General features: G+C 59.7%; 1 protein-coding gene across 6 annotated transcripts; it reads left to right on the top strand.

Moving 5' to 3' along the window:
- PPP1R37 (protein phosphatase 1 regulatory subunit 37) lies at positions 1-24,486 on the top strand. Of its 6 annotated transcripts, none has more exons than XM_074567386.1 (13): positions 38-370; positions 9,416-9,513; positions 10,433-10,478; positions 13,648-13,748; positions 16,076-16,195; positions 17,750-17,900; positions 18,696-18,851; positions 20,072-20,184; positions 20,472-20,613; positions 21,011-21,177; positions 21,646-22,531; positions 22,826-22,914; positions 23,004-24,486. In XM_074567386.1, exons 1-12 carry the CDS (start codon positions 190-192, stop codon positions 22,906-22,908), a joined length of 2,244 nt encoding a protein of 747 aa, XP_074423487.1. In that variant the 5' UTR covers positions 38-189; the 3' UTR covers positions 22,909-22,914; positions 23,004-24,486. The 6 variants fall into 6 exon arrangements, with proteins under 6 accessions (XP_074423491.1, XP_074423487.1, XP_074423488.1 ...); XM_074567387.1 differs by having other exon boundaries at positions 49-370; positions 23,647-23,782; XM_074567388.1 differs by lacking the exon at positions 22,826-22,914 and having other exon boundaries at positions 49-370; positions 23,647-24,486.
- The last annotated feature ends 122 nt before the right edge of the window (positions 24,487-24,608 follow it).

The raw sequence follows: 24,608 nt of genomic DNA, 5'->3' as shown, positions 1-24,608 counted from the left end.
TGGCGAAAGTGCGGCGGCGGAGGCGCAGGCCGCTGCGGCGCTGGCGGGAGGCGGCGGCGGCGGCGGCTCCGCTCCGGTGCGCGGCGGCTGCGGCCGTCCCCGTCCTCTTCCCCGCCCGCCCCGCCGGGCCGCGGCCCCTCAGCGCTGGGCGATGCCCCCGGGGCGGCGGTGAGGAGGGAGAGCTCCGCCATGGAGGCCCCGGCGGTCGACCTCCCCCGCGCCGAGCCCGGTAAGGAGGCCCCGCCGCCCGCCGAGGCCTCCCGGGCAAGCGAGGACGGACGGCTGCGGCCCGGTGCTAAGCGGGTGACGTTCCCCTCCGACGAGGACATCGTCTCCGGGGCGGTGGAGCCCAAGGACCCCTGGAGACACGGTAACGGCGGGGGTGGAGGGGTGGGCACGGGGTTTGGCTCCCGGAGGGGGGCTGCGGGCCGGGGCCGGACAGGCCCCGCTGGGAGAGACCTCGTAACGGCCGGGGGAGCCCCCGGAACCGCTTTCCCCCAAAACTACCAGGACGAATCGGTGGGGAGTGGCAGCCCCCGTCCTCCCACCCGTGTCTGATGGGTCACGGCCCGGGAGGGGCAACGGCGGCATCAGCCTGGGCTTGTGCCAAGAGTCCGGCACCGTCCCGCGTGACATCCCAGGCTCTGAGTCAGAGAGACACTGGTGTGATGGATGGACCACTGGAGGGATGAGGGCTGGGTGGCCGCACTCAGGGGGTTGTGGCCAATGCCTCCATGTCCCGGTGGCAACCAGTGACCAGTGGTGTCCTTCAGGGATCTGTACTGGGACCAGCACCGTTCAGTATCTTCATCAACGACATGGACAGTGGGATCAAGGGCACCCTCAGCAAGTTTGCTGATGACACCACGCGGTGACACGCTGGAGGGAGGGGATGCCATCCAGAGGGACCCGGAGAGGTGGGACCACGCCAGCCTCATGAAGTTCAACCAGGCCAAGCGGGTCAGGGCAACCCCCAAGCACAAATCCAGGCTGGGAGGAGAACGGCTGGAGAGCAGCCCTGAGGAGAAGGACTTGGGGGTGTTGGTGGGTGAGAAGCTCCACACGAGCCGACAACGTGCGCTGGCAGCCCAGAAAGCCCCCCCCATCCCGGGCTGCATCCCCAGCAGCGTGGGCAGCAGGGCGAGGGGGGAGATTCCGCCCCTCTGCTCCGCTCTGGGAGACCCCCCCGCAGTGCTGCCTCCAGCGCTGGGGCACCAACAGCAGGAGGACACGGAGCTGTGGGAGCGGGGCCGGAGGAGGCCCCAGAGATGCTGGGAGGGCTGGAGCCCCTCTGCTGGGAGGACAGGCTGAGAGAGCTGGGGGGATTCAGCCTGCAGAAGAGAAGGCTCCGGGGAGACCTCAGAGCCCCTTCCAGTCCCTAAAGGGGCTCCAGGAGAGATGGGGAGGGACTCTGGAGCAGGGAGGGGAGCCATGGGATGAGGGGGAGTGGCTTCGAACTGATAGAGGGGAGATTTGGGCGAGAGATCAGGAGGAAATGCCTCCCTGTGAGGGTGGTGAGCCCCTGGCCCAGGTTGCCCAGAGAAGCTGTGGCTGCCCCATCCCTGGAGGGGTTCAAGGCCAGGTTGGAGGGGGCTTGGGGCAACCTGGTCTGGTGGGAGGTGTCTCTGCCCAGGGCAGGGGGTTGGAACTGGATGGTCTTTAAGGTCCCTTCCAACCTGAACCATTCTGTGATTCTATGAAGGCTTCATCAGCACTTTGGCCTGGAGGGAAGCTCCTGGCTTTGCCGCCCTGAGCCAGCGCGGTGGGAAGGGCAGTGATGGTCGAGCTCTGCTGGCGTGGGGGGAGAGCCCTGCCTGGCGCCTGGCTCTGCAGCAGGGGTCTGTGCCGCCCATCACCCTTGAGGAGGGCGAGAGTCCCACGGCGGCGGCATGGAGAAACCAATGTCTCTTCCCCAAAGCATTGCTGAAGCTTCACCCGCTCAAGGGAGGAGAAAGGGAGATGACCTGGTGCTCCGTCCCCCTGAGGGTTTTGGTAACATCTCCAGATGCTGACGTCCACCCCGACAGTGCCAGGGACTCGGTGTGGTGAGCAGAGGAGTGTCATGTTCCCAGGAAACGTCCCCGAACGACGGGCTCGGCCAGAACGGGAGCTCCAGCGGAGCGCCAGCGGCCGTGGATCCACTGTTGGTGGGTGCCAAACCCGTCAGGGGCCCCACTCGAGACCCCTCTGCCGGGCTGGGCGAGGGGGTTTGGACTGGGATGCCTCCTGGGCTCTCAAGAATTGCATGATGCGTCTGGCTGCAAATTTCAGGACATTTTTTAGACCGTACCAAGATATGGTAAAGGACATCGCACTGCAGTACGGGCGCAGCCATCCCAAAAGCTCCTCGTAGGTCGCCGTGTCACCAGGGTTCACAACGCGAGCTGTGTGCTCTGTCCCAAACCAAAGGGCTGTGCCGCTCGCCACCAAAAATCATCCGTAACCGGCAGCCGCACCCCCTTTTTGGGAACTAAACAGGCTTTTTATTATTTTTACTGTGTTGCAAGCCAGAAGTCGGGGTTCTCCTGAGGTTTGTTCCCGTCGCACGTCTCCTTGGGGGACAAGACTCATTCCGGTTTCACTGCCTGGATGTTGGATGGGGCCTAAAGGGTGCTAGGTCTCGTTAGGTAGCACTGATTAATTCTGGTTGCGTTGTTCGGTGTTAGCCAGCTCATCCCAAGGCAGCGACCGGTCGCCGGATGCCTCTGTGAAATACCTCCATCGATGGAGAAAAACCGCTCGCTAACGCAATTTTGTTGTTTATATATCTTGCCAGCTGTGTTAATGTGAAATTTCCGCCGCTCCGGATGAAGGCGTGACATTCACCCGGCGAAGCAAACCCGGGGCTCTTCCCACACAGCCTTATCCCGGAGAGAGCCCAGGAGGGGCAGATTCCTCAGCCCAGTTCACCTTTCCCGAGGCTCCGAGTGCGCCGCCTCCGACCTGGAGGCTTCCCCCGAGGGCGTCGCGCCCTTTGGGTGCCGGGAACCTTTACTTTAAAGCCATTTAACCTCAAACTTCAGCCCCCGAAGGCGCCTGGCACGAAGGGCTTGAAAGCAAATTTCCCCTCTGTAATTAGAGAGGAATCCCACACGCTGCCGGTCCTCGCGGCCCTGGGATTTGGGGAAACCGGCGTCATTCAGGGCAGAGCCGGCCTCCAAGGACCTGCCCGTCCCTTGGCTTGGGAAGCGCGTTGGCCGTGACACCGCACTTAACTCTTCCTCTCACGTGTGGATAATAACTGTTTTTATTTAGGGCTTTATTTATCTCTCAGTCATCGTTCGTCGCTGCAGTTCCTCTGGCAGACGCGCCTCTGCTCGTTTAACTTCCTTCTGGCTACTCGAACGCGAGGTCTCCTCCGTGTGGGTACCAGCAGGGCCGGTTTTGCCGGGCAGGACGCGGCACGGGGCTCGGCGATGCTGCTGCTTGCCACGTCGGTTTGGGTCCTCTCCGGCGTTCGCCACCCCGCAGCGCTTGAGCGTTTGGAAGGGGAAGATAGAGAGGCGTGTGGCTCACTGCAAAGGAGGAGACGTGTTTAGGGCATCGTTTGCAGCATTTAACAGGCAGTGAGCCCATCTGCTCCCGGTTTCTTATGCCACAAGGTGGATGCTCCATTTGTTTTCGAAACCAGTGGTACCCGCACGTCAGCGGTTCCCTCGCTTCTTGCAGAAACACCCCGCTCGTGCCCCAAGAGGTGGCTTTAGAGCGTCGCGTTTCTTACTGAATTAAGCACCATTGCTTTTTCTTTTTTTTTTTTTTTTCTTTTTTCACCTTCTTTCGCCCCCCACCCCTCCCCGGCATTGTTGCCCCTTTAAAGCATCCCGATGTGACAGCTATCTGAGCGCCGGGATAAGCGGCCTGCCTCTCTACAGAGCTGTGTCGGGTTCCGTTCACCGGCCCTTCTTTCTGTGAAACCTTGCTGATTAGCATTAATTATTTCTGCCTTGAATTCTTTATCGCCAGGTACCGGCCTCTCCGCCCGGATCGATGGCAGATTGAGTTACAGTGCTTTGTGCTCTGACCTTCCTCTTCGCTCCTTCCCTCTGCCAGTCCCGTACCTCTGCCGGTGGAGGTGTTGCGCTGGGTTTTTACCCAGAAGAGCCCAAAGCTCGTCCCGTTTTGTCCCAGCGTGTTTTCTGACCCTCGATTTAAGGTCCGAGGAGTTGGCTAGCATGGGATAGGTGCTGGATATACCCAGAGAGGGGAAGGTTTAGGGACAGACGCTGCTGCTGTCCGTCTCCCTCGGCTTGCCGGGCTTCCCCGACGCGCTGGCGCCCCGTGGGCACGTGGTTTGTGGACACCACGTTACTCACTGGGAAATAAGCCAGAGCGCAAGACAAGGAAGGGGGGAAAGTGCCCCTTTATTTCCTTTCCCCCCTCCTGCAGCTTTGCCAACCACTTTATTAGAAAGCTCGGGGCCTCCACGCTCGGGGAGAGGAGCCAGAGGCTTCCCCTGCGTCTTCTGCCATCTCTGATGGAAGGCGCAGGAGGGGAGAGATGTCTTCACCGGATTCCCCGGGATACAGCTGGGTTCGCAGCAGCGTGGCAAAGGAGCGGGTGTGAAAACCCCGGAGGCGTTGTGCGGGTGAAGTCCTGCCATCCCAAGCGTTCTGGGCCTTGGTGGATTGGGTTTGGACCAGCGTCAACGCCGAGCGCGGAGGCCAGTCTCGCTGTGGGCATCAGGCTCTCTGCCGAGGCGGGGGACACCCCGGGGAGCCTCTGCCCGCTGCCGTTGGATGGAGAAGCTCCGCTGCCCACCCGGCTGGCGGATGCCATTCCTCTCAAATGTGGGATCCGGTGCCCTTCGCTGGAGGAAGAGCAAATCCAGGTGTCGGGGTGACACTGGCACTGCTGCCTTCTCCCTGCGTCGGTGCCACCGGCCTGCGAGCGAAGGAGCCGCTCGAATGCCAGCTAACTCCTCCGCTGGGGTTTTGTTTTGTTGTTGTTTTTATGTCGGTTTTCTTCCAGCTGCTCTTCCCCTCGCGTGGGAAGAGGGGACGTGAAGCCTCGCCCGGGAGAGGTGGCAGCAGGATGCTCCCGAGCGGAGGCAAAGAGTGAGAGACCTCATTTGGTGACCTCGGGGCTGGAGGTCAATCGTTTGATTAGATCACAGTGAAGTCACCGCCTTTTCCTGGCCTGCTTGGATTTTGGGATGCACTCCTCGAGCAGCGCTGGGACAGGGATGTCCCCGCTGCCTACATCGGTTTTCGCCTCCTTTTCCCTACACTCTGCCTCCTGGGACACGGGCTGGAGTGCAGGGAGCAGAACTAAGCGACGCGCGGCACGAGCCCGTGAAAAATCAGCTTTCTCTCCCGTGGCGCGGGGGGCTGGGAAGACGCACTGGCTGCAGCTGGAATAACGCCGACTGTTAATAAATAACGACCTGTTTGCTTCGGCGCTGCGTCGTCCCGGGCTTGGAGGTGGATGGAGGAGCAGGCGAAGGAAAAACCCGCCGCAGGAAGAGCGGTTACGGGGCGCAGAAACGCCAGGCTTTGATGGGGTTGAACGCTCGCTCCCTCCTCGGTGCTGTGCTCCTGTGCGTAGTTTGGGGCAAAACACAGCGAACGCGGTTGTTAAGGGCAAAACACGTGTAAGCGGTGCTTTGGGAGACCAGGAAAAAAGAGAGCGGCATGAGGCCGTTGTTGTCTTTCGCAGCAAGAAGCGGTATTTGCGTTTTAGACTTTATCCGTGAGGCTTTCTGGTGGGTTTTTTGCTGAATTTCTCCGGCTTTCTGCTGGCGCCTCGTCGGCTGAGCAGCCACGGTTTGTGTTTTCCGGTGCCCGCGCTGTCGCTGGAGCAGCTCCCGGTGAAGCCGGCGGGCGCTGCGGGTGAAAAGTCGTAGAAAATTATCGGATGAACCACGTCGAGTTATACAGGAGGTTGAGAAATACCCTCGTTATCACTCTTTGGATCTTAATCACCGAGCGATAATAAAGAGATTAATTAATAAGGGAGTTAACTCTGGGGATATTAGCGCGGGGGTTTAAAATGGCAGAGGGGGTCGGCACGTGAGCAGGATCGAAGCCCGCGGTCATTTGGGAAACGGATCTTAGTTCTTCGTTAGGGAAAGGTGTTGAAGCCTTGTGCAGCTGCTGGGGGGATCTGAAGCCCCATGGGATGGGCTCTAGTTTCCATCTCGTTTTGCCCTTTAACGTGACGATTTTAGGGGGGGGACAGGCTTTAAGGAAGAGGGGCTCCGGGTGGTCCAGGTGGAAACCTGCCCGGTCTCCAGCCTGCCCTTTCTAAAACCAGGTATTTGAAGCTGTAGGTAATTCCACCCCAGCCAGGAGTCAGCCACGCTTTGCTCGCTCAGGTCACCTGCCCAACCGGGTGGAAATCCGTACTTTATCAAGGCTGTTGGCACAAACAGCTCTGCTTTGTTGGATGGATGGCGTCAGCAGCGTAAAGCCCTCCGCCGGCTCCGGGGCTGCTGAAAAACACGTTCCCTGCCACAGGATTGGCTTCGGCCCTGCTCTTCCGAAAAAAAAAAAAAAAAAAAAAGGCTTTTCCCAGAAACGTCAGGGGTTTTCTGAAGGCGGATGTTAGAGACACTGCAAATATTTGCCGTTGAGCTGCAAGACGGAGCTCAAACAGGAAATATATTAATATTGACCTCACAGGCTTCGTTACCGCAAATAAGCGGGAGAGCGTCTCTTTGCGAAGGGAGAGTGGGCCAATGTGAAGATCCTTTTTAATTAAAACTCCTGATACCTAGTGAGGAAATTCCCTCAGAGGGTCTTGGTGCTGATCCTAAGGATGCGTCTGTCAGGCAAAAGTAAGGAACGTTTTTCGTGGATCTGAGTTTCGGAAGGGCGAGGTGGCCTCGGAGCGAAGCCCAAGCCTTGCAGGAAGAAGAACCGCTGCTCGGTGTTGGCGTTTAAGCTCCTTAAAGGCTTCACAAGAGCAAAACCAAGACCAAATCCCAACTGCTCCTACCCTCAGGATGATCCGGAGCCACCTTGGAAGGCCTATGGACCAGCCAGGAAAGCCGCGGGGATTGCTGGTTACGAGAACGTACGGAGCGGGTGCTGGGCCTCGCCGGCGTTCTTGGTCTTGCCGCGATGGTTGCATGAGCGGTTGCGATTCAGGGGGTAAACTCGGGGTGTTTTCCAGCGCCCGGCGGATGTGGGAGCTCTGGGTGCTCACCTGGGAGGTGGGAACGGACTCAGCACCGGCGGTGAAGCCGTAGGAGACCTGGGAGTCGCAGGTGAGAGGTTCCCGCTGGTGATCTGAATCTCCTCGCGAGTGTTGGAACGGCGCAGATGGAATCATCCCGGGATGTTCTTTCGGAACGGGGAGTCGCTCCGATCCTCGTGGTCCGCAGCACCGGTGCAACTCTCGAGGGACAGGGAGCTTCTCGGTGCACATCTCCCGGGGAGGAAGGATGTTGGAAGCTTTGGAAGCAGCTCAAGAGCACCACGGGACCATCTCTGACTTCTTCCTGCGGGACTTCCGAACAAGGCTCAGCGAGCGCCCCGGGGAGGGAACCGAGATGTGCCAGGACGTGCGCGGAAGGAAGCGGAAGCGGATCTCCGTCCTCCAGCAATGAGGGTTGTTAAAATTTAGGATTTCCACCCAGGAGAGGGCAGGCCAAAGTATTTTACTGCCAGGAACTAATAAAAACTGGATTAGCAAAGCACGCTTGCGTTCAGATTTGGGGAGAAATCCTTCAGCTGGGACGTTCTGGAGCCGGGTTCACAGATGCTCTTGTGCTCCCCGGATGCTCGTCGGCATCAGGACAGCGGCGACTCTCTTTTGCTCCTCGCTTTCCCAAAAATCAGGCTGGATTTTTTTTGAGGAAAGTGTTCACATTGCGGATGGGATCAGAAACGTTGCAGCGCGCTGCTAATCCCCTCGCTACCCTTAATATTTCTTTTTTTTTTTTTTTTTTTTTTTTTTCTTAGACGTGGGGCTCGCTTGGTGTTGGTGGATTTTTCTCCTGGGTAATCGGCAACCCAACGCGTCGCTTGGGAGGAGCAAATGGTTTCTGGCACGTGGGGCTTTTGGGGCGTGAAAGCCGTTCTTAGGTCTCCGCTAATTAAGCCCTTGGCTTGGGGTGCGTTTAAACCTTTGCTGCTTTGCTCGGCCGGCTGGTCGTTGTCCTCGCCGACCTCGCCGTGGCGGCCTGGGAAGAGTCGTAGGGTTAAAAAGTACCAAATAGGCATTTTTTTTAGGCGGTGCGGCTGAGCCGGGTCGTGGCATTGCCTCTGCCACGTGTCTCTCTGACCGCATCCCGCTGCAGAGGCGCCCGATGGGTTTGTTGTGACCAACTCCCTGTTGTGAACGGGGAGAAGATTGAGACAGTCCTCTTTTTTTGTTTGTTTGGTTTGGTTTTTTTTTCTACCCCCCCCCAGCTTGTAGAGTGTTTAGGTTTTTATTGAGCTCGCTGGATGTCGTAATCCTCGGCGATGGAGGTGGGGTGGGGGGGGTTGATTTGTGCAACCAGCCAGATGAGGTTCCTGAGGAATCTGGTTTCTCCAGATCGTCTTCTGACTGGGGATGGCTTCATTTTCTGTTGGGGCCGATGGCTGAGCCGAAATCACGCCAGAAGCGGAGGTGGGCATTGCCCTCACGTGGCTAATGATCCCGTGGGCAGCTCCCGCCACCCACCCCGCTTCCCCGGCATCCGGAGCGGCCACATTGCCCGTGATTCAGGGCGGGCAGAAGCGGTGAGTAAACGCCGCTGGGCTGCTTGGAGCCGAGCTTGGCGGCAGTGACGGCAGCAGAGCACCCCTCCCGCCGCGTCCGAACCGGGAGGAGATGAATTTCGAGGATGTGTTTACCGGAGGATGACAACTCCGGGACCTCCTTTAAGCCTGTGTCTCGCTGACTTGGGCTGACCCCCGAGTGCTCCGCGCACCGCTCCGGCTGTCTGCGGAAGCGGATTAGGGAAAATCTGGGGTTATCGGTGGGGGTTGACGTGCCCTGTCCATCTCCGTGCCCGCACGGTGATCGCGAAGTGATCCGAGTGAAAAACCAAAGTTGAGTGAAACTAAAAGCCAGGGGAAGGTATTTGATGGCACCATTTACACTCCAGCCTGCTGAGAGGCGTTGGGTTTTGTCATCCTGTGACTCTTTCTACAAGCTTTTCTGTTCCCAAAATCACAGCTCTCGTGCCGAAGCGCAGCTGGAGGAGGCAGGAGGTGCCAGCTGCACTTTTCTGGCCCCTTTTCTGCCCGAACAAGACGGGGCTTGCTGCCGTAGACGTGTTCGAGCAAGCCTTGCTCAGGTTTTGCTTCGTTCCCTTGCGTCTGAACGTCCTTAATCCTTGTTAATCCCCTTGTGGGCTCCTCTGCCGGGTGTAAATCCTGGCAGATGGCTCCGTTCGATGAGGGAACGCGGACGGGGGAACACAGGAATTGCATTCCTGCAAATGCAACCCTAACCTCTGTTCTCTCACCCTGTACCTTTTCAGCCCAGAACGTGACTGTCGATGAAATCATGACTGCCTACAAGCAAGCCTGCCAGAAGCTGAACTGCAAGCAGATTCCCAAACTCCTGAAGCAGATACAGGTATAGCTGGTGCAGGTGCTGCCCCAGCGCCAAAGGAGCGAATACATCCCTTTATTACACCACTGGCCGTGGACTTTTACGGTCGCTGGCGTGTCAGACAGGAGCGAAGACTCTTGTTTGAATAGCGCAAGCAGGTTTCCGGACAGACGAAAGTTGCTGCAGAGAGCAAAAGCGGAGGAGTTTGCTAACAGAACGTTATGTGTAATTTAATGGGCTGCCAGACCCTGGTTTTGCCCTGCTGAAAGCCGGGTCCGACCCCTCGGGCTGCTGCGCGGGAGTAGCTCCAGCCCGGCTGGCAGCAGTGGGCGCCGGAGGTGGGCTCTGAGGTCCCCGCTGTCCCCTTCGAGCCGGGGGATGAGACCTGGAGGGGCTCGTTTGCAAAGCAGTGTACACCTCTGGATGTTATTTTAAATGGAAATATGTGGGGGGAGGGAAGCCCGCAGGGAGACGGCCACGAGGGCCGTGGTTTTCCCTGCTCACATGGGGTTGAATAAAAGTCCCATTTACATCCTCGGGCCCGAGAGCAGCGTGCTGGAGCACGGTGTTTAAAGCTCTTCCCTTGGCCTGGAAGGGAGGACTCTTGCTTTTTCACCCGCTGTGCCTTCCCCAGGCGTCCCCGGTGTGTGGAGACAGACCCTCATCTTTGTTAGCCACCCTTCCTCGTGGAGCTCCAAGGGTTGTCGCAGGGAGGGTCACCAGCTCTCCCTGCGCCTCACACGGATCCAGCCTCCAAAGCACGGATCCAGCCTGCAAAGCAGGCAGCAGCTTTGATTTTGAGAGTTCCCACATCCTCTCTGCATTTGGGGGCAAGATTTGCCCGATTTTTCACGTTACCTCGTTATTCTGGCGCGTTAATTCCCCTCCCCTTTCCCCGTGCCTTCCTCCTCCTGAGTGTGAAATGCTGCTTTTTCTTTTGCAGGAATTTAAAGACCTGGCTCCCAGGATAGACTGCTTAGATCTGAAAGGTAAGTCCCTTTTCCGTCACTGGAGGACTTTATTCCTCTTCTGGGCAATCCTGGCGTTTCGTTCCTTTGGTGCGGCTCCTGCTGGAGTCGTGGTCCCAGTCGGGGCTCTTGCAGGCCAGAGCAGGAGGGCTCCTTAACCCCAGCAAGAGCAGAAAAATATGTACCAGAGGTGTTTCTGCATGAGAAATATTAACATCCTGGTTGAGAATCCCCGAAACAGCAGCAGAAGGACCTGAGATACTCCCCGCCAGCGCGGTGGCCTGTCCCCCACCGCCTCTGAGCACTATCCTCGTAGCCCTGCCTCCCCAGACGGCTCCTTCGGGCCGTGCAGGGCTGAGCGGGAGCAGGTTTGCTGGAAGACTTTGCTGATTGATGAAACTCCTCGTGCGATGGGAAAACTGGAAAGGCGTTTCAGTTAGTTCTCTTTACGGCAAACATCTTTGTGAACACTGGCTTTCGTGGAGCATCTCCCATAGCTCCAGGAAACGGGGGAAGAAGGTCGCCTTCACTTCCCCGCAGCGTCTCTGCTAGGCAAATATTTTAGGCTGCCTCTCCTCCTGCCTTCTGCTGGTCTCCTTCCCTTCCTAAAGAGCCTCTTCTCCCTCTCTGCGCTGGGAGTAGCCTCCCAAAAACAGTCCGGGGGACCGGCAGCCAGAGCAGCCGTGTAGCAGGGATGCTCCCTCAGTGCAGCTGGGGAGAGGACGGGGTGGTCTGCATTGGCCGGAGCCTTTTGGGTGAGGATGGTGACGGTGTTGCTCCCCCAGAGCAGCTGGGGAGAGGACGGGGTGGCCCCTGTTGGCCGGAGCCTTTTGGGTGAGGATGGTGATGGTGTTGCTCCTCTCAGCCCTGCGTCGTCCTGGCAGCGTCTGCCTCCTGCTGAGGTCCCGCCGGGGCTGTCCCGGTGTCCCACGGACCTCGTCGGCTGCGCGAGTGGATGGAATTTGCTCCGACAAACTCCGAGCTTGGCTCTCGGGACAGAAGCCGTCTGCAGGGGCTGCAGCCTTGGGGTTCGGTCCGCAGCGCTTGGTGCCTGTTGTCACTTACTCAGTTTTGGGGGGAACCCGAAGGCTGGGGAACGACTCGGGAGCTGCCGGTAAAGAACCCAAGAAAATCCCTCGCTGCCTGGGGACCTGGGGTGTCTGTGTCCCGAGCCAATTTGCCCGGAGGAGGACAGGCGTGCTGCCGGAGGAGTAACAACACGAGCTTGTCCAAACACCACCCCCTGCCCCCAAAATAAATCTTTTACAGGCCTCATCGCCATTATTTGGACTCGGCTTTGCCAGACGGGCATTTCTCTCGGACTTCTCGCTCACGGATCCGTCAGCCGTTGGCTGTCTGGGCAGCCGGAGCCCACGTCTGCCTTACGCTGGGAGCGGGGGTTTCTCAGGAGACCCCGAGTGACGCAGAAGCCCGGCTGCTGCTCGCTCCGTGCCCTTGCGCGGGACAAAACGCCGGCTCAGCCTCGAGCGAGGGGTCCCTTGTCCCGCTCCGCGGCATTCTCTCTGCCTGACCGTTTCCCACCCGGCATGCAGCCGCTTCCGACCCGCCCGCGTCCCCCCCCACGACCGTTATTACAACAGAAACGAAGCTCAGCATTTATTTTAAGCCGCTTTCCGTTCCCTCTCTGGGGCTGGTGTCAGACGTGGCCTCCTCCCGCTTGGAGACATCAGAGGGAGCTGACGAGGGACCGCGGCTCGCCCTGGACTCAGTCTTAAAGGTCTTTTCCAACCTAAACGATTCTGTGATTCTGGTCTTGTTGAGTGAATTCCCAGCGTGGCAGGGCGAGGTTGGCCGCCGCTCGGCTCCAGCGTGGAAAATGCGATTTATTTGGGAAGCAGAGGCTGGTTCCCCGTCGCCATCACCTTCCCTGAGGAGGTGCCAGCGGGACGCGGGCAGATGGCGCTGCCGGAAACCCCGATGGGCGGCAGTTTGCTGCTGCGTTTTCAGATTTTCGATGTTTCGGAGGGGATCGGTGGGGTTGCAGCGCGGAGGTGATGGTGCTCCAGACCTGGTGCCACCACCTGGCTCTTCCTACGGGGAGCTGGGGAGGGGGGAATGGGATCGGCCGGCGTTGGGAGGAGAAGGCAGAGCGTTCCGCCTCCGCGTCTGCAGGTCCTCCCCAAATTCAGCTTGCCTGGCAGGACCACCCGCTTGCAATTGATGCAGCATCTAAAAGCAGCCGGCACGGATGCGTATCGGGGAAAACTCCCTGTTTTTCCACCAGGAGTAGCTTGTGCAGCGCTAACGGAGAGGAGTTGCAGCCCCGTGAGCCGTTGTGGCTTGGCTGCGGGCTGGCCGGCACCCCAGGCCTCGGAGACCGGCTGCCACACGGGGCCGGTGAGGACAGTTTTACGAAATAAGCCAATAAAACAAGCAAATCAAAATCCCTTAGTCTTGGGGAGACGTTCTCAAGGCAGCTCGTGCCAGCACCTCCCTAAAATGAAACGTGAATAATTTAATTTGTCAGAGGCAGCGCAGCAGTGTATCTGCTCGCAGCGCACGTGCGGGGATTTGGTTCCGACCCCCTGGTACTTTTATCTAGCAAAGGGAGTAACCAGCCAGCCATCGGTTTGTTGGCGGAGATGCTCCTAACGTAATTTTAGCTGGGCTGAAGCTGGCGAGGGGGCTCACGCGTTGGGAAGCCGTCTGTCTGCCCGGTGGGGAGGCAGGAATCCCGGTTCTCAGGGTGTTTTAGGCATCGAAGGCATTGCCGCTACGGCTCATCCGCGGTTGGGTGAGCAGCCGTGGCGGTTTTTAGGTAGATTTCCAAATACTCTGAGCTTGCCGCCTGTTACTGAGCAAGAGACATCCTTTCCGAAGTCTCCCCGCGGAATCTCCCGGTTGGTGGTGCTGCTGGCGAGCCCCGGCGCGGGGCTTTCGGGGCTCGCTGCGATGGCCGGTCCCCGTCTGTTAACAAGAAATACTCAGCCGAGGCGATGCGTTCCGCTGCTGGGCCAGGCGTGCGCGAATAAATCAACGCGAACGCTCAATGCTGGGTTCGAATTTCCCTTCCGGCGGGTCGTTTGAAGCGGGGGCTGCCTCTGACCCGGGGAAAAAGTTCGCCTTTCCACGTGTCCTCCGGCTCGGGGCTCTCGAGGTCCCCGCCGCGTGTGCCCTGCATGTTACGTGCTGAAGCACCCAAATTCACCTTATTCCGCTGTTTCCCCAGGGGAGAAGCTGGATTACAAAGCCTGCGAGGCCCTGGAAGAAATTTTCAAGCGGGTCCAGTTCAAAATTGTGGATTTGGAGCAAACGAGCTTGGATGAAGACGTAAGTTGTCATGACCTCTCCCAATTTCTCGTTACTGTTTCGCAGCTGACGCAAACCTCACGGGTTTTGTGGTCAGTCCTTAGCTCCTCCTGGGCACTGATTTATTTTTTTGGGGGGTGTACCGTGTTGCCGTACCCTTTTCCTTCATACCCGTGCTCTTATTTAGCTCTGCTGGTGCAGCGTTTGCTGCTCCGAAAGGAAGAGGTTGACCATTCGCTCCACAGCCTGGGCGGCCGTGAAGCTCCGAGGCGTTTTAAATGCGTATTTTAAAAGCCGTTCTGAAAGCCGAGGGAGCGGTGGGTAGCTCTCAGACGGCTTTTGGGGACTGAGGATGAAGTTCAGGCTCCCTCCTGCACGTCCCGTCCCAACTCGCCTTCCTCCTCCGTCGCAATGCCTTGGGGCCCTGAGTTCAGGTCCCAGCGGGTAAGTGGAGGAGGTTAAAAATTAAGGAAGTGGTTAAAAATGATTTTAGCCAGCTCTCATCCTGAGTTCCCCTTGCCCCCCAGGAGCATCCCCTTTCAGTCCTTGCGTCTTCAAGGATCTAGTTTTTCCCACGTCATCTATCCCTATCCCGAACCTGTCTTCAGACCTGTCTTGTCTGTGTTTGCTTGGAAGCTCTCGATGCTTTTTCCCTGCCCTCCTGTTTTCCCCACTCGAGCAGCACTTTGGGAAGGCTCAGCAGCCACGAGCTTCTTGGGGCCACCGGCCCCCATCCCGTGCGAAGTGGGGAAAATGTGACTTGGACGGTGGCTGCCGGTCCGACCCCGTGACGGTGCTGGCTCCGAGCCGCGGTGCTGCGGGCAGGGATTGCAGACCTCGGCGCTTTTCTCTTCCGGTCACCTTGGAGCGAGACTGTCTGTGGGGCACGAGGGGTCCAGCGTGTCCCCGTCTCTGCCGCTGGGGGAAAACAGCCACGGAGGGTTAAAGTCGGCCCCCCACGGCCCTGAGACCTCCTGCTCCTGTCCCGGTCCCTGACATTCGGCTTTTTTTCCTCTGGCTGCGTCAGGCCGGGGACTTACTCACCCAGTACCCAGTTTCTCCTCCTCATTTCCTGCCGACGAGCGCCCCGTGTCCAGCAGAAAGTCCTGTCGTTCCCCGAAGACCTGTTCTTTCTCCTGTTTGCCTTCGTGCTGGCGTTTTCCAGTCCTCCAGGTCTCTCCGCATATTTTTGCTGGAAGCCTTGCAGCGCCTTTGCGGCTCTTCTCTGCCCGCTCCGGCGTATGTTTCAGCTAATTTTCTCCAAAGAGGCTCATTATGTAATTAAGCAAATTGTTCCGCTTCTGCCGTAGGAGCTGTAGACGTTTCCCAGGCACGAGTCCGGCTCTGCGAATCCCTTTCACTCCTAACCCTGCTATAAGTGTTGGCTTTGATACCTTTTCTTTTGTCCTTTTTTTTCTTTTTTTTTTTTTTTTTTTGAAGCCCGATTGGATTATTGGGCGGTTTCTTGCCTGGGAAAGCGTCAGTGCCGTGTGCGGGGCTGGATAACCCCGCAGGGAGCGGACGGACACCAAGCCGATAGCCTGGCCTCAGCTCAGGTTGAATATGCAGGGGGAAAAAAAAAAAAAAAACAACAAAAAAAAAACATTTTCCCGTGTCCTGGGAAATGTTGTTCAAGTGCCGGCACGTCCCGGGTGCCGTAACCGGCTCTGGCTGAGTTCGCTTTCTCTCCTGGTGCCCGGAGGGGCAGGGTGGGGGTTGAATCCCTCTGCGAGGTGCCTTTTCGGACTCACTCCTGGAAATCTTTGCCCGAAGGCTTTACCCCGGGAGGCGGCTCTGCCGGCACAGCCTGCAGCCGGAACGGCTACGCCGGAGCCATCATCCCGTGCCAGGCCTTGTCGGGTCCTGTCTGCCCCGGTGACAGTCCCCGAGCACGTGCCCGGTGGCAGGCACGCCAGGAATATGGCCAGATGCCTTGTTTTGATCGTCCTGGAGTAGCCGCAGGCAGCAAATCTGCAGAGTCCCTCGAAGAGGCTGGAGGGATCCGGGGGGGACCCAGCTGTGCTGCGGACGGGGGCTGGCACGGGAGCGGGGGACGCAAAGTGCCACAGTGCCAGCGGGCACAGGGACGGGCGGACTCGTCACCCGAGGCGCCAATTTGTCAGCGCTTCAGGTGGAAGGAAGGGGTTTTGTCGCCTGGGCTGCCTTGGTCGCGGGGCGCGGACCTCGTCCGCGAGAGCTTAATGACTAAATAGTGGAGCGGGGACGTGAGGTCGTGTGAGAGGGCTCCGGAGGAAGCAAACCTCTTTTTTTTTTTTTCCCTTCTTGAGCCCCACTCGGCTTCTGTCCACCTACGTAACGCAGCTTTCCCATCTGCCTTTGTTTTGCAGGGCGCCTCGGCGTTGTTTGACATGATCGAGTATTACGAGTCAGCCACGCACCTCAACATCTCCTTTAACAAACACATCGGCACCCGGGGCTGGCAGGCGGCTGCCCACATGATGAGGAAGGTTTGTGCCCCCTCGCAAATATTTTTCGGCACCTGCTTTAACCCGCCGCAGCCACGCAGATGGGCTCCAAAGACTCCCGTCTGCCTCCCAAGACCGTCGGCGTGGTTTTGCGCTCGCCTGGCCGGAAAACCACCCTGTTCAGAAAGACCCGGTGAAGCCCAGGCTCAGAGGCAGGAGTTTAAAAAAAAAAAAAAAAAACAAAAGACAGTCGCTCTTCCCGCCTGCCTTGAGGTTGCTTAATGCCTCGGCGAGCACCCAGAGCAGAGAAAATGGAAACTCAGATCCCAGCAAAAATAAAAATAAAAATTAAAAAAAAAAAAACAAAAAAAAAAAACCAAGCAGCCTGTTTATCAGTGGCGTGCTTGCAGGGTCAGCCTCTTGAGCTGGGTATTCATTACCTTTCCAGCAGGATGACGAGCGCCAGTGTTTGGCTTTGCGGGGCTAATTAACCTCATTGTTCGGTGCTTGAGTTGGCTCCGAAAGCTGAGCGCGCAGGGGAGGCCGCGTCCCCGTGCTTCCCGCTTGGGGCGCGGCGCAAAACCACCCTCGATCCGCAATTAACCTCTCCACCTGCTAATTTTAATTTTGGCGCTGCCGAGGTTTCACCCAGCGCTGCCGGTGCCTCGCCCGGCTCTGGCTGGAAAGCCGGCGTCCCGGTAGCGTTCCCCCGCCACGCAGGCGGCTTCGCGGTGGGGCTGACAGCGGGCACTGCAGCTCGCGCGGTGCCAGCAGTGCCCACCCCGCGGTCTGGAGATGGCAAACGTCACCGCGCGCGGTGCTGGCCGGCCCTGTAGTGACGCTTTAAAACCAGCTGTGGGTATGCGGGTGCGGGTCAGGAGCTTGAGACGCCCTTGCCACAGCTGGGGCTTGGGGCTCTTCATTTCTGGGAGAATCCGGATGCGTGAAAGGGCTTTTGTTAGCACAGAAAATGGTAAATCAGCCAAACGGAGGCCGTCGGCGTGCTGCGGATCTCCACCAGGAACAGGCAGCGAGTGCAAAGCCAGGGTCTTAGGGCTCGGGGGCAAACCCCAGAGGAGGGACGCGTGGCTCGACACCTTCGCACACCCTCCATCCGGAGAGCGCGGGGCAGCACATCCTGGGATGTGTCAGGATGAGGGAAGCTTTTCTTTGGAGAACGTGATGCTGCTACGGTTGCCTGGAGCGCGTCCTCTGCGGTGCCGTAGCTTGAGGGTGACGGCAGACTGGGCGCGGAGCCGATTCTCCGGGAGATAAGGTGTTTATCTGGAATGGCGCGGTTCAAGCCTGGAGCTTGGCGCGGGCTGTCCTGGCACACGGGGTTATCTCCGCCGTTTCTTCTGGCTCTTTGCCTCTTATCTGAAGCAGGTGGGGTGACCAAAACGATGTTTCTGATGGGCGTAAGTCGTCGCAGGGGCTCTTATCTGGGCAGTGTGGAGGCAACATCTGTGGCGGGGATGGGATTTGGCCCGTAAAATAGCTTGGCCTTAAACCCAACCTCGAAAAACGGCCAAAAAAAACCTGGTGGCCAAGGCTGTGGGGGGCTGAGCACTGATCCCTCTTGTGTCTTCCTCCCAGACGAACTGCCTGCAGTACCTGGACGCCCGAAACACGCCTTTGCTGGACCACTCGGCCCCCTTCGTGGCACGCGCCCTGCGCATCAGCAGCAGCCTGGTGGTCCTGCACCTGGAGAACGCCAGCCTCTCGGGGCGCCCACTCATGCTGCTGGGTGAGTGGCTGGAGAGCGGGCACCGTCTCCCAAAACCCCGCGGGATGCCAGGCGCGCGGGGCAGAGCGGCGCCGATGTGGGGCTCGCCGTCCTGGCCGTGCCCAGCGAGGTTTCGGGGCGGTCGCTGCCGGCCCGTGCGCCCGTGGCAGCGCTGGTGTCGATTTGTCTCTGTGCCAGCCCAGCCTGCGGGCAGGGGGTGTAAGACAATGCCGGGCAGCCCCTGTCGTTAAGCGAACGAATTAGCGATAAATCATGGCCAGGCTGCGGCTGATGGTGGTGTTGTGATAGCAACGATGAGCTGAGGGCTCCGGCAGGGGAGCGTTGCTGGGGTTTAAGTGTTTATTAGGTTGGCCCAGCTGGAAAAAGGCGACGTTGCTGGCAAGGGCATGTGCCCTGCGTGAACTGATCCCGGCTCCGGCTGCCCTTTCGTCCCGGCACGAGCTGCTGCCGCTTCCCTCTGCGGGTGGGAGGGCACGTGGGGGCTTGTGCGGGATCCTGCTGCTGGCCAAACGCACACCTCTGAAATCCACGGGGTGAATGGATTCCAGCCGGTGTCCCGGCCGCGACGGCGGTGGGTGCAGCTCCAGCTGGGCTGGGGAACCGCACGCTTCGGGCACCGCTTTGGGCTCGGACAGGCGCCAGCCTTGTATCGGTGTGGCCGGGAGGCTCCCGAGCCCGCGTGTTGCGCAGTGGCTGCAGCCAAGCCGTGGGTAACGGCGCCGGCCGCAGCGCCTGGTCTCCGAGCCGTGCTGGGAACGGGCTGCGGGCTGAGGTGCCGCTTTTCCACCTTTTCAGCCACGGCCCTGAAGATGAACATGAACCTGCGGGAGCTGTACCTGGCCGATAACAAGCTGAACGGGCTGCAGGACTCGGCTCAGCTCGGCAACCTGCTGAAGTTCAACTGCTACATACAGATACTCGACCTGAGGAACAACCACATCCTGGACTCAGGTGAGGCCCCTCGCTGCTCCTCCGGGCAGAGCCCCCATCGCCTGCCGTTTTGGCCCAGTTTTAGGGTGGGGAGGAATTGGGCTGTGGGGTGCGGAGCTCGGGGGGGCGGCCCCAGGCTGAGCCAAAGCAGGAGAGTTGCGCGGAGCAGCATCTACGTTGTCCAAAGGATTTCAGCGGTGTAAGCGTCTCGATTTTAAAGCTAAGATGGTTAGAGAAACTCGGATTGCTTCCCAGGCCGGGCTGCAAGGTGCCCGGCGGCAGCTCCCGAAGGCAGGGCGAGGTGGGGGTGCCTCGTGCCTTTCGGCTCCCTCCGTTTCTTGCTCCTGCCTGGTTTTTCTCCTCCCCTCTCCCCGGAGCCAAACGAGCGGCCAAATCTAATACCAACTCAGGAATTGCAAAACAATCCCAGAGCAGACATCAGTCCCGGCTGGTTCTGGTCGGCGATGCCGGTTACTCGTCCGAGTTTTGGCGGAGCAGATGCCTTTGCTCGGCATGAGCTGCCCCGGCCGCCTTTGGGTTAGGCACAGAGGCAGCCAAGCGTTGACCGTGTTGGATGTCACCGGCGGTGTTGTGGCCACCCCTGATCCCGGATGGGTCCCACCCTAAGGTGCAAATAAATATTAATTTGCCGCCTTCCAGGTCAGATGCCACGTCCCTTGCATCTTTGGACGCTTAATAACGAGCAGTGCTGGGGCCCGTACGTGTTGGAAATGGCTTGCTGGGCGTTGCTGTGGGTTTCCGCAGCATCGCTGGCCTTGGGGTGCCGTGCCCTTATCAAATACATACATTTGGCAGCGATTTAAAATGGCACCTGCCCTCAGCCCGGGCAGGATTGGGCCAGAAAGGTGTAGGGAGCGGTAGAGGGTCTGCCCCTGTCTCTGCAGCCCCACGTCTCCAGCTCCCTCCCCTGCTCCAAAGGCTCCAGCCTAGCGCTAATTAATTTTATACGCCAAGAGGTTTAATTGCCCGTTTGCGTACACGGGACTGATGCGCTTTGCTGAGGTCAAATCAAGCAGCTGAGGGAAGGGGTTTGGAAGCGGGGGGACGGCGTTCGGAGGCGGTGCCGGAGCTTGGCATAACGATGCCGTGGCTTTTCCCCCGTCGTCCTGCCCGGGATCCGGGAGGGACAGAGGGACGGAGCGGAGGAGGTGAGGAAAGCTCTGTTGGAGCTGGCGGGATGGGTGCCGGCAGGGAAAGGCTGAGCCCCGGCTGTTTTCCAGGCTTGGCGTACATCTGCGAAGGGCTGAATGAGCAGCGGAAAGGGCTGGTCACTCTGGTTTTGTGGAACAACCAGCTGACTCACACCGGCATGGCCTATCTGGGGATGACGCTGGTGAGTAGCTCTTGGCACCTTCCTGGGCGCGATGGCTTCGCTCCCAGAGGGATGTCTCTCCCGCCGCTGCCAGGGCCAGATCCAGGCAGCGTTCCGGCCGCGTGGTTCGGCGCGAGGTGCCCTGGTGCTGCGTCGGAGCAGAACCTGTCCCTTGTCCCCCTGCGCTGCTGCTCGGGCATCGCCGGCCGCGTGCTTTGGGGAACAGCCGTGAATTAAACCCGCTCGGGTTTGAGACGGGACCTGTCGTCCCGTCCGCCTCGAGCCGTTTTTCCCCTGGGTGCCCGCAGCCTCACACGCAGAGCCTGGAGACGTTGAACCTGGGCCACAACCCCATCGGGAACGAAGGCGTCCGCAACCTGAAGAACGGGCTGATCGGGAACCGCTCCGTCCTTCGCCTGGGCTTGGCGTCCACCAAACTGACCTGCGAAGGTGGGTGGGGGCCGGCGCCCACCGAGAGCTCTGTCTCCCCCGCGGAGCTTCCCTCGCTCTTGAGCCGCGTGCAGGGGCCCCTTTGGCCCCGGAGGAGGTGGCTCAGTCCAGCCGCGTGGGCGACGCGGCCCGGCTCTAACCAAAACGTCACTGCTGGCCTGTCCGAGGCCACCTCGTCCTGTGGGTTTGGTGCCCCTGGCGTCTCCGTGCCCCGCAGAAACCCTTTTTCTGAGCACGTGGCGTGCCTGGCAATGAGCACCCAACCGCCGCTGACATCCCCCCGTCCCTCCCGAAATACTGAGCTCTGCTACGCGCCACCCCGAGGAGCGCCGTCAGGGGCCCGGCGGTGTCACGGCTTGTTCCCCGCCGTCACTGGCGGCTCTCCCGTCCCTCGCAGGTGCCGTGGCGGTGGCGGAGTTCATCGCCGAGAGCCCGCGGCTGCTTCGTCTGGACCTGCGAGAGAACGAGATCAAGACGGGTGGCCTCATGGCCTTGTCGCTGGCTCTGAAGGTCAACCACTCGCTGCTGCGCCTCGACTTGGACAGGGAGCCCAAGAAGGAGTCGGTGGGTAACGCGCCCCTTCGCTCGTCCCGCTTTTGCCCTTCTGGGGGGGTCTCGTTAAGCCCCCCGGCGGGAAGGTGCCGTCCTCGAGGATGACGCCTCCAAGCTATCGCTCAGCTCTGACGCTGGCCCGTTTTTTAGCTCAAATGAATTGACCGCAGCCCCTGGTCAGGGGGGTTTTTGGAGGTCTGAGCAGGACCCAGGCAGCACCCGTCACTCGGGGTCCCGCTCCGCTGAGCATCCCCCGGGATGGGAATGCCGCGATCTGGGCGGCAGTCGGTTTGAGAAGAAGCCCTCGGGGGAGCTCAACTCTCGGGAGGTTTAATTGTTTCTTGGGGAAACATCGGTCACGTCTACAGGGGTGGAGGGGAAAAAAAAAAAACCTGGAAAATAAACACAGAGCAGATTTTTTTTCCCAGACCGCTGGTTTCGGAACATTCCGAATGACTGGCGGTTTCTCTTCCCTCACAGGTAAAAAGTTTTATCGAAACCCAGAAGGCTCTCCTGGCCGAGATCCAGAATGGCTGCAAGCGCAACTTCATCCTGGCCAAGGAGAAGGAGGAGAAGGAGCAGAAGCTGCAGCAGTCGGCCTCGATGCCGGAGATCACCGTGACGGAGCCTCTGGAGGAGGGTCCGGCAGAGGACAGCGAAGACGGCAGCGCCACCTCTGCTCTGGAAGAGGGGGAAGAAGCCGGGGAGACCCTGACGGCCTCTGAGAACGGGGATGCAGAGCCGGCGGAGGACGATGATGACAACAGAGGCAATGTGACGGACTCTGATTCAGACACGGACGAGGAGGCGGACGCTGGGTTAGAGACGAAGGACTTGAGCGAACGGCCAAAAAGCCCCGACTCCGCTGACGGAGCAGCCACATCCCAGCTGCTGCTGTCCCTGGAGAAGGCAAAGGACCGGCCGCCCCCACTGCGCATCGCCGAGGAATCGCCGAGTCCCGCCACCTCTCCAGCCTCTACACCCTCCCAGGGAAACGAGAGAAGGATTTCGGTTTCCAGCCCTGGGCGAGGCCATAAAATCTTCGTGGTGACGCGAGTGGAGACCCTGCCGGATCGAGCCACCGAAGTCACGCGCCTACGGGAGGACGCGGACGCCACCTCGAAACCCACTGAGCCCCAGAGCCCGGCTCCGTCCCCAAAACCTGAACTCCCGGCGCCCCAGGCGAACGGAGCGGTTCCCGAATCCGCTGCCGGCTCTGACCCCAAACGGGGCGACCCCAACGACTGCGAGAGCGCGGCCCGCGACACCCCCCTCCCCAACGGCCTGAAGACGGATTTTGTGCGAGCGCTGCCGGAGGCGTCCTCCGACGGCGATGGGAAAACGGGGAGCTGCGCCGCCGAGCACGGTAAGAGCTCCAGAACGGAGCCCCCCGCCCGCCCCCGCCCTGCACGGCTGAGGGTCCCGAGCCCTGCTCCGGCGTGGCGAAGCCAGGGATGAGTGTGGAGCCGGTCCCTGTGCCGGTGTCTCCCCAGAGCTTTAAATCCCCTGCCGCTTTCCCGGACGAGATGCCCATCGGTGCTGTAGTTTGTTGCGCTGGGGGCGGGGGGGGGGGGGGCATTCCCCTGCCCGCATTTTTTTGGGGGAGGAGGGGGGAGAGCGGGTGGGCAGGCGAAGGAAACGGGGGCCGTTTGCTTTGCAGAGCTGAGCTGCTCCAAGAACGAGCGGGAGCTGGAGGAGCTGCTCCTCGAGGCCAGCCAGGACGCGGGGCAGGAGCTGCTGTGAGCGCAGGTGAGCGGCGACGGGGGCCGGGGCCAGCCCCGGGGGCGTCCTGGAGGGACGGGGGACCCCGTTGCCACTCGCTCTCCTTTCTCTCGCAGGTCCCTGGGGGCTGCTCGGTGCCGAGGGGAGGCTCTGGCAATAGCTTTATTCTATTCCCGCTCCACACAACGATTAAGAAACCAACCTCGGGCTTTTCAGGACAAAGGGTTCTTTTGACTTTTTGGGTTTTTTCGGTTTTTTTTGGTTTTTTTTCCCCAAACAGTTTCCTGCCCCCAAAATCTTCCTGCCCCCAGGCCTCCCCTGCGCAGGGGGGGACCCCTGTTGTGTCCCCGGGGGCGACGGAGGAGGGGGAAGGGAAGGAGAGCAGAGAAAAATGACCCATCCGGGGCCATCCCGGCTCCCAGCCGTCCCTGCCCTCGCTTGGACACTACCTGACGCCTTCGCCTTTCCTTTTTTTTTCTGTCTTTCTCCGAGGAGGAGATCCCGCACCGGGGCGGAGGCCGCACGGTATCGCTTCTACCGGGAGATTAAAACCAGACACTACAGGGACCGAGGTGCCGGGAGGGCGACCGTTCGCCCGCGGGGGGGGAGCGTCTCTCACTAAAGATACCCAGGACAGGCTGCGTCTGCAGCCACAGTGGTTATTTATTTTGAAGTTCCTTTTTGGAACTTAAACCTTTTCCTTTTTGTTTGTTTGTTTGTTTGTTTGTTTTATTTTTTTTTTTGTTTGTTTGTTTTCAGTATATATTTATCATCAGCTGCAAAGTTACCGGGTTGGGGATGTAGAGGATGGTGTTAGAATTAAGGAATTCCTTCTGGGCTAACCTGCAACTGAACTCCTGCTCCTGGGCTGCCGGAAAAAAAAAAAAAAAAAATCCCAGAAACACAAAAAAACAGCGTTGGTGGAGCCCCCGCCCCCCCCAACCTTCCCATGCAAACCCCTTGGGGGGCTGCGGCTTCCGCAGGGGCCGGATCTAGGAGAGGAGCTTCCCCGCAGCCCGGCCGTGCCGGCACGGCGTCTTCCCGGCGAGGTGGGGGGACACCCCCCCCCCCACAACCCGGAGAGTCAGGGATCCAAGGTGGGAACCCGGGACGATGGCCGCGGCGTCTTCCCGGCGAGGTGGGGGGACGCCATCCCCCCCCGGAGGGTTAGGGATCCAAGGTGGGAACCCGAGACGATGGCGGGAGCAGGTTCCCCAGCTTGGACGCCTTGGCATCCTCTTCCCACCCCCTCCATCCCGGCTTCCCGGACTTTGGGATCCTCGGGGAAAACTGGCCGGCGAGGGGCTGCCGCAGCCCCCCCCGCCGCGGCGCGGGGTGGGCGTCCGCTGGCGAGGACGCGTCGCTTTTTTTCTTATCTTAAAGTGCAATAAATCTATCAGGGAGCTGCGGGCGTGGGGCCGGGCACCGGGGGCTTTGGGGGGGTTTTGGGGGGGGGCGGGATGGCGGCTGGGGGGGGCGGCTGCGGCGCTGACACTACAAGCCAGGGGCCGGCGGCCATCGATCTGCTGGTGTTCGTCGTTTCTTTCCGTCGTGTATTTTTGTTAACACTGTTTTCTATTAAACGAGATCTGCATTCGTCACCGACTCCTCCCCGGGCTCTCTCTTTCGGTGCCTTACGGGTGGCGTCATCCCCGCCCCCCGGCTTCAAAACGCAGCTTTTTTGAGCCTTGCCGGGAAAAAGACGAGGCAAACGCGGAGAT

The sequence above is a fragment of the Larus michahellis genome, chromosome 26, assembly GCF_964199755.1.
Source record: "Larus michahellis chromosome 26, bLarMic1.1, whole genome shotgun sequence".
In the NCBI taxonomy this organism is placed as follows: Eukaryota; Metazoa; Chordata; class Aves; order Charadriiformes; family Laridae; genus Larus; species Larus michahellis.
The sequence above is the reverse complement of the archived record's forward strand: the minus strand, read 5'-3'. Positions and strand labels throughout refer to the sequence as shown.

Excerpts from the sequence above, each read along its gene's own strand:
- PPP1R37 (XM_074567390.1), top strand. The coding sequence starts at position 190 with ATGGAGGCCCCGGCGGTCGACCTCCCCCGCGCCGAGCCCGGTAAGGAG. Across the intron at positions 9,514-10,432 it reads AACTCCTGAAGCAGATACAG|GAATTTAAAGACCTGGCTCC; the intron begins GTATAGCTGGTG and ends TTTCTTTTGCAG. Across the intron at positions 13,749-16,075 it reads AAACGAGCTTGGATGAAGAC|GGCGCCTCGGCGTTGTTTGA; the intron begins GTAAGTTGTCAT and ends TTTGTTTTGCAG.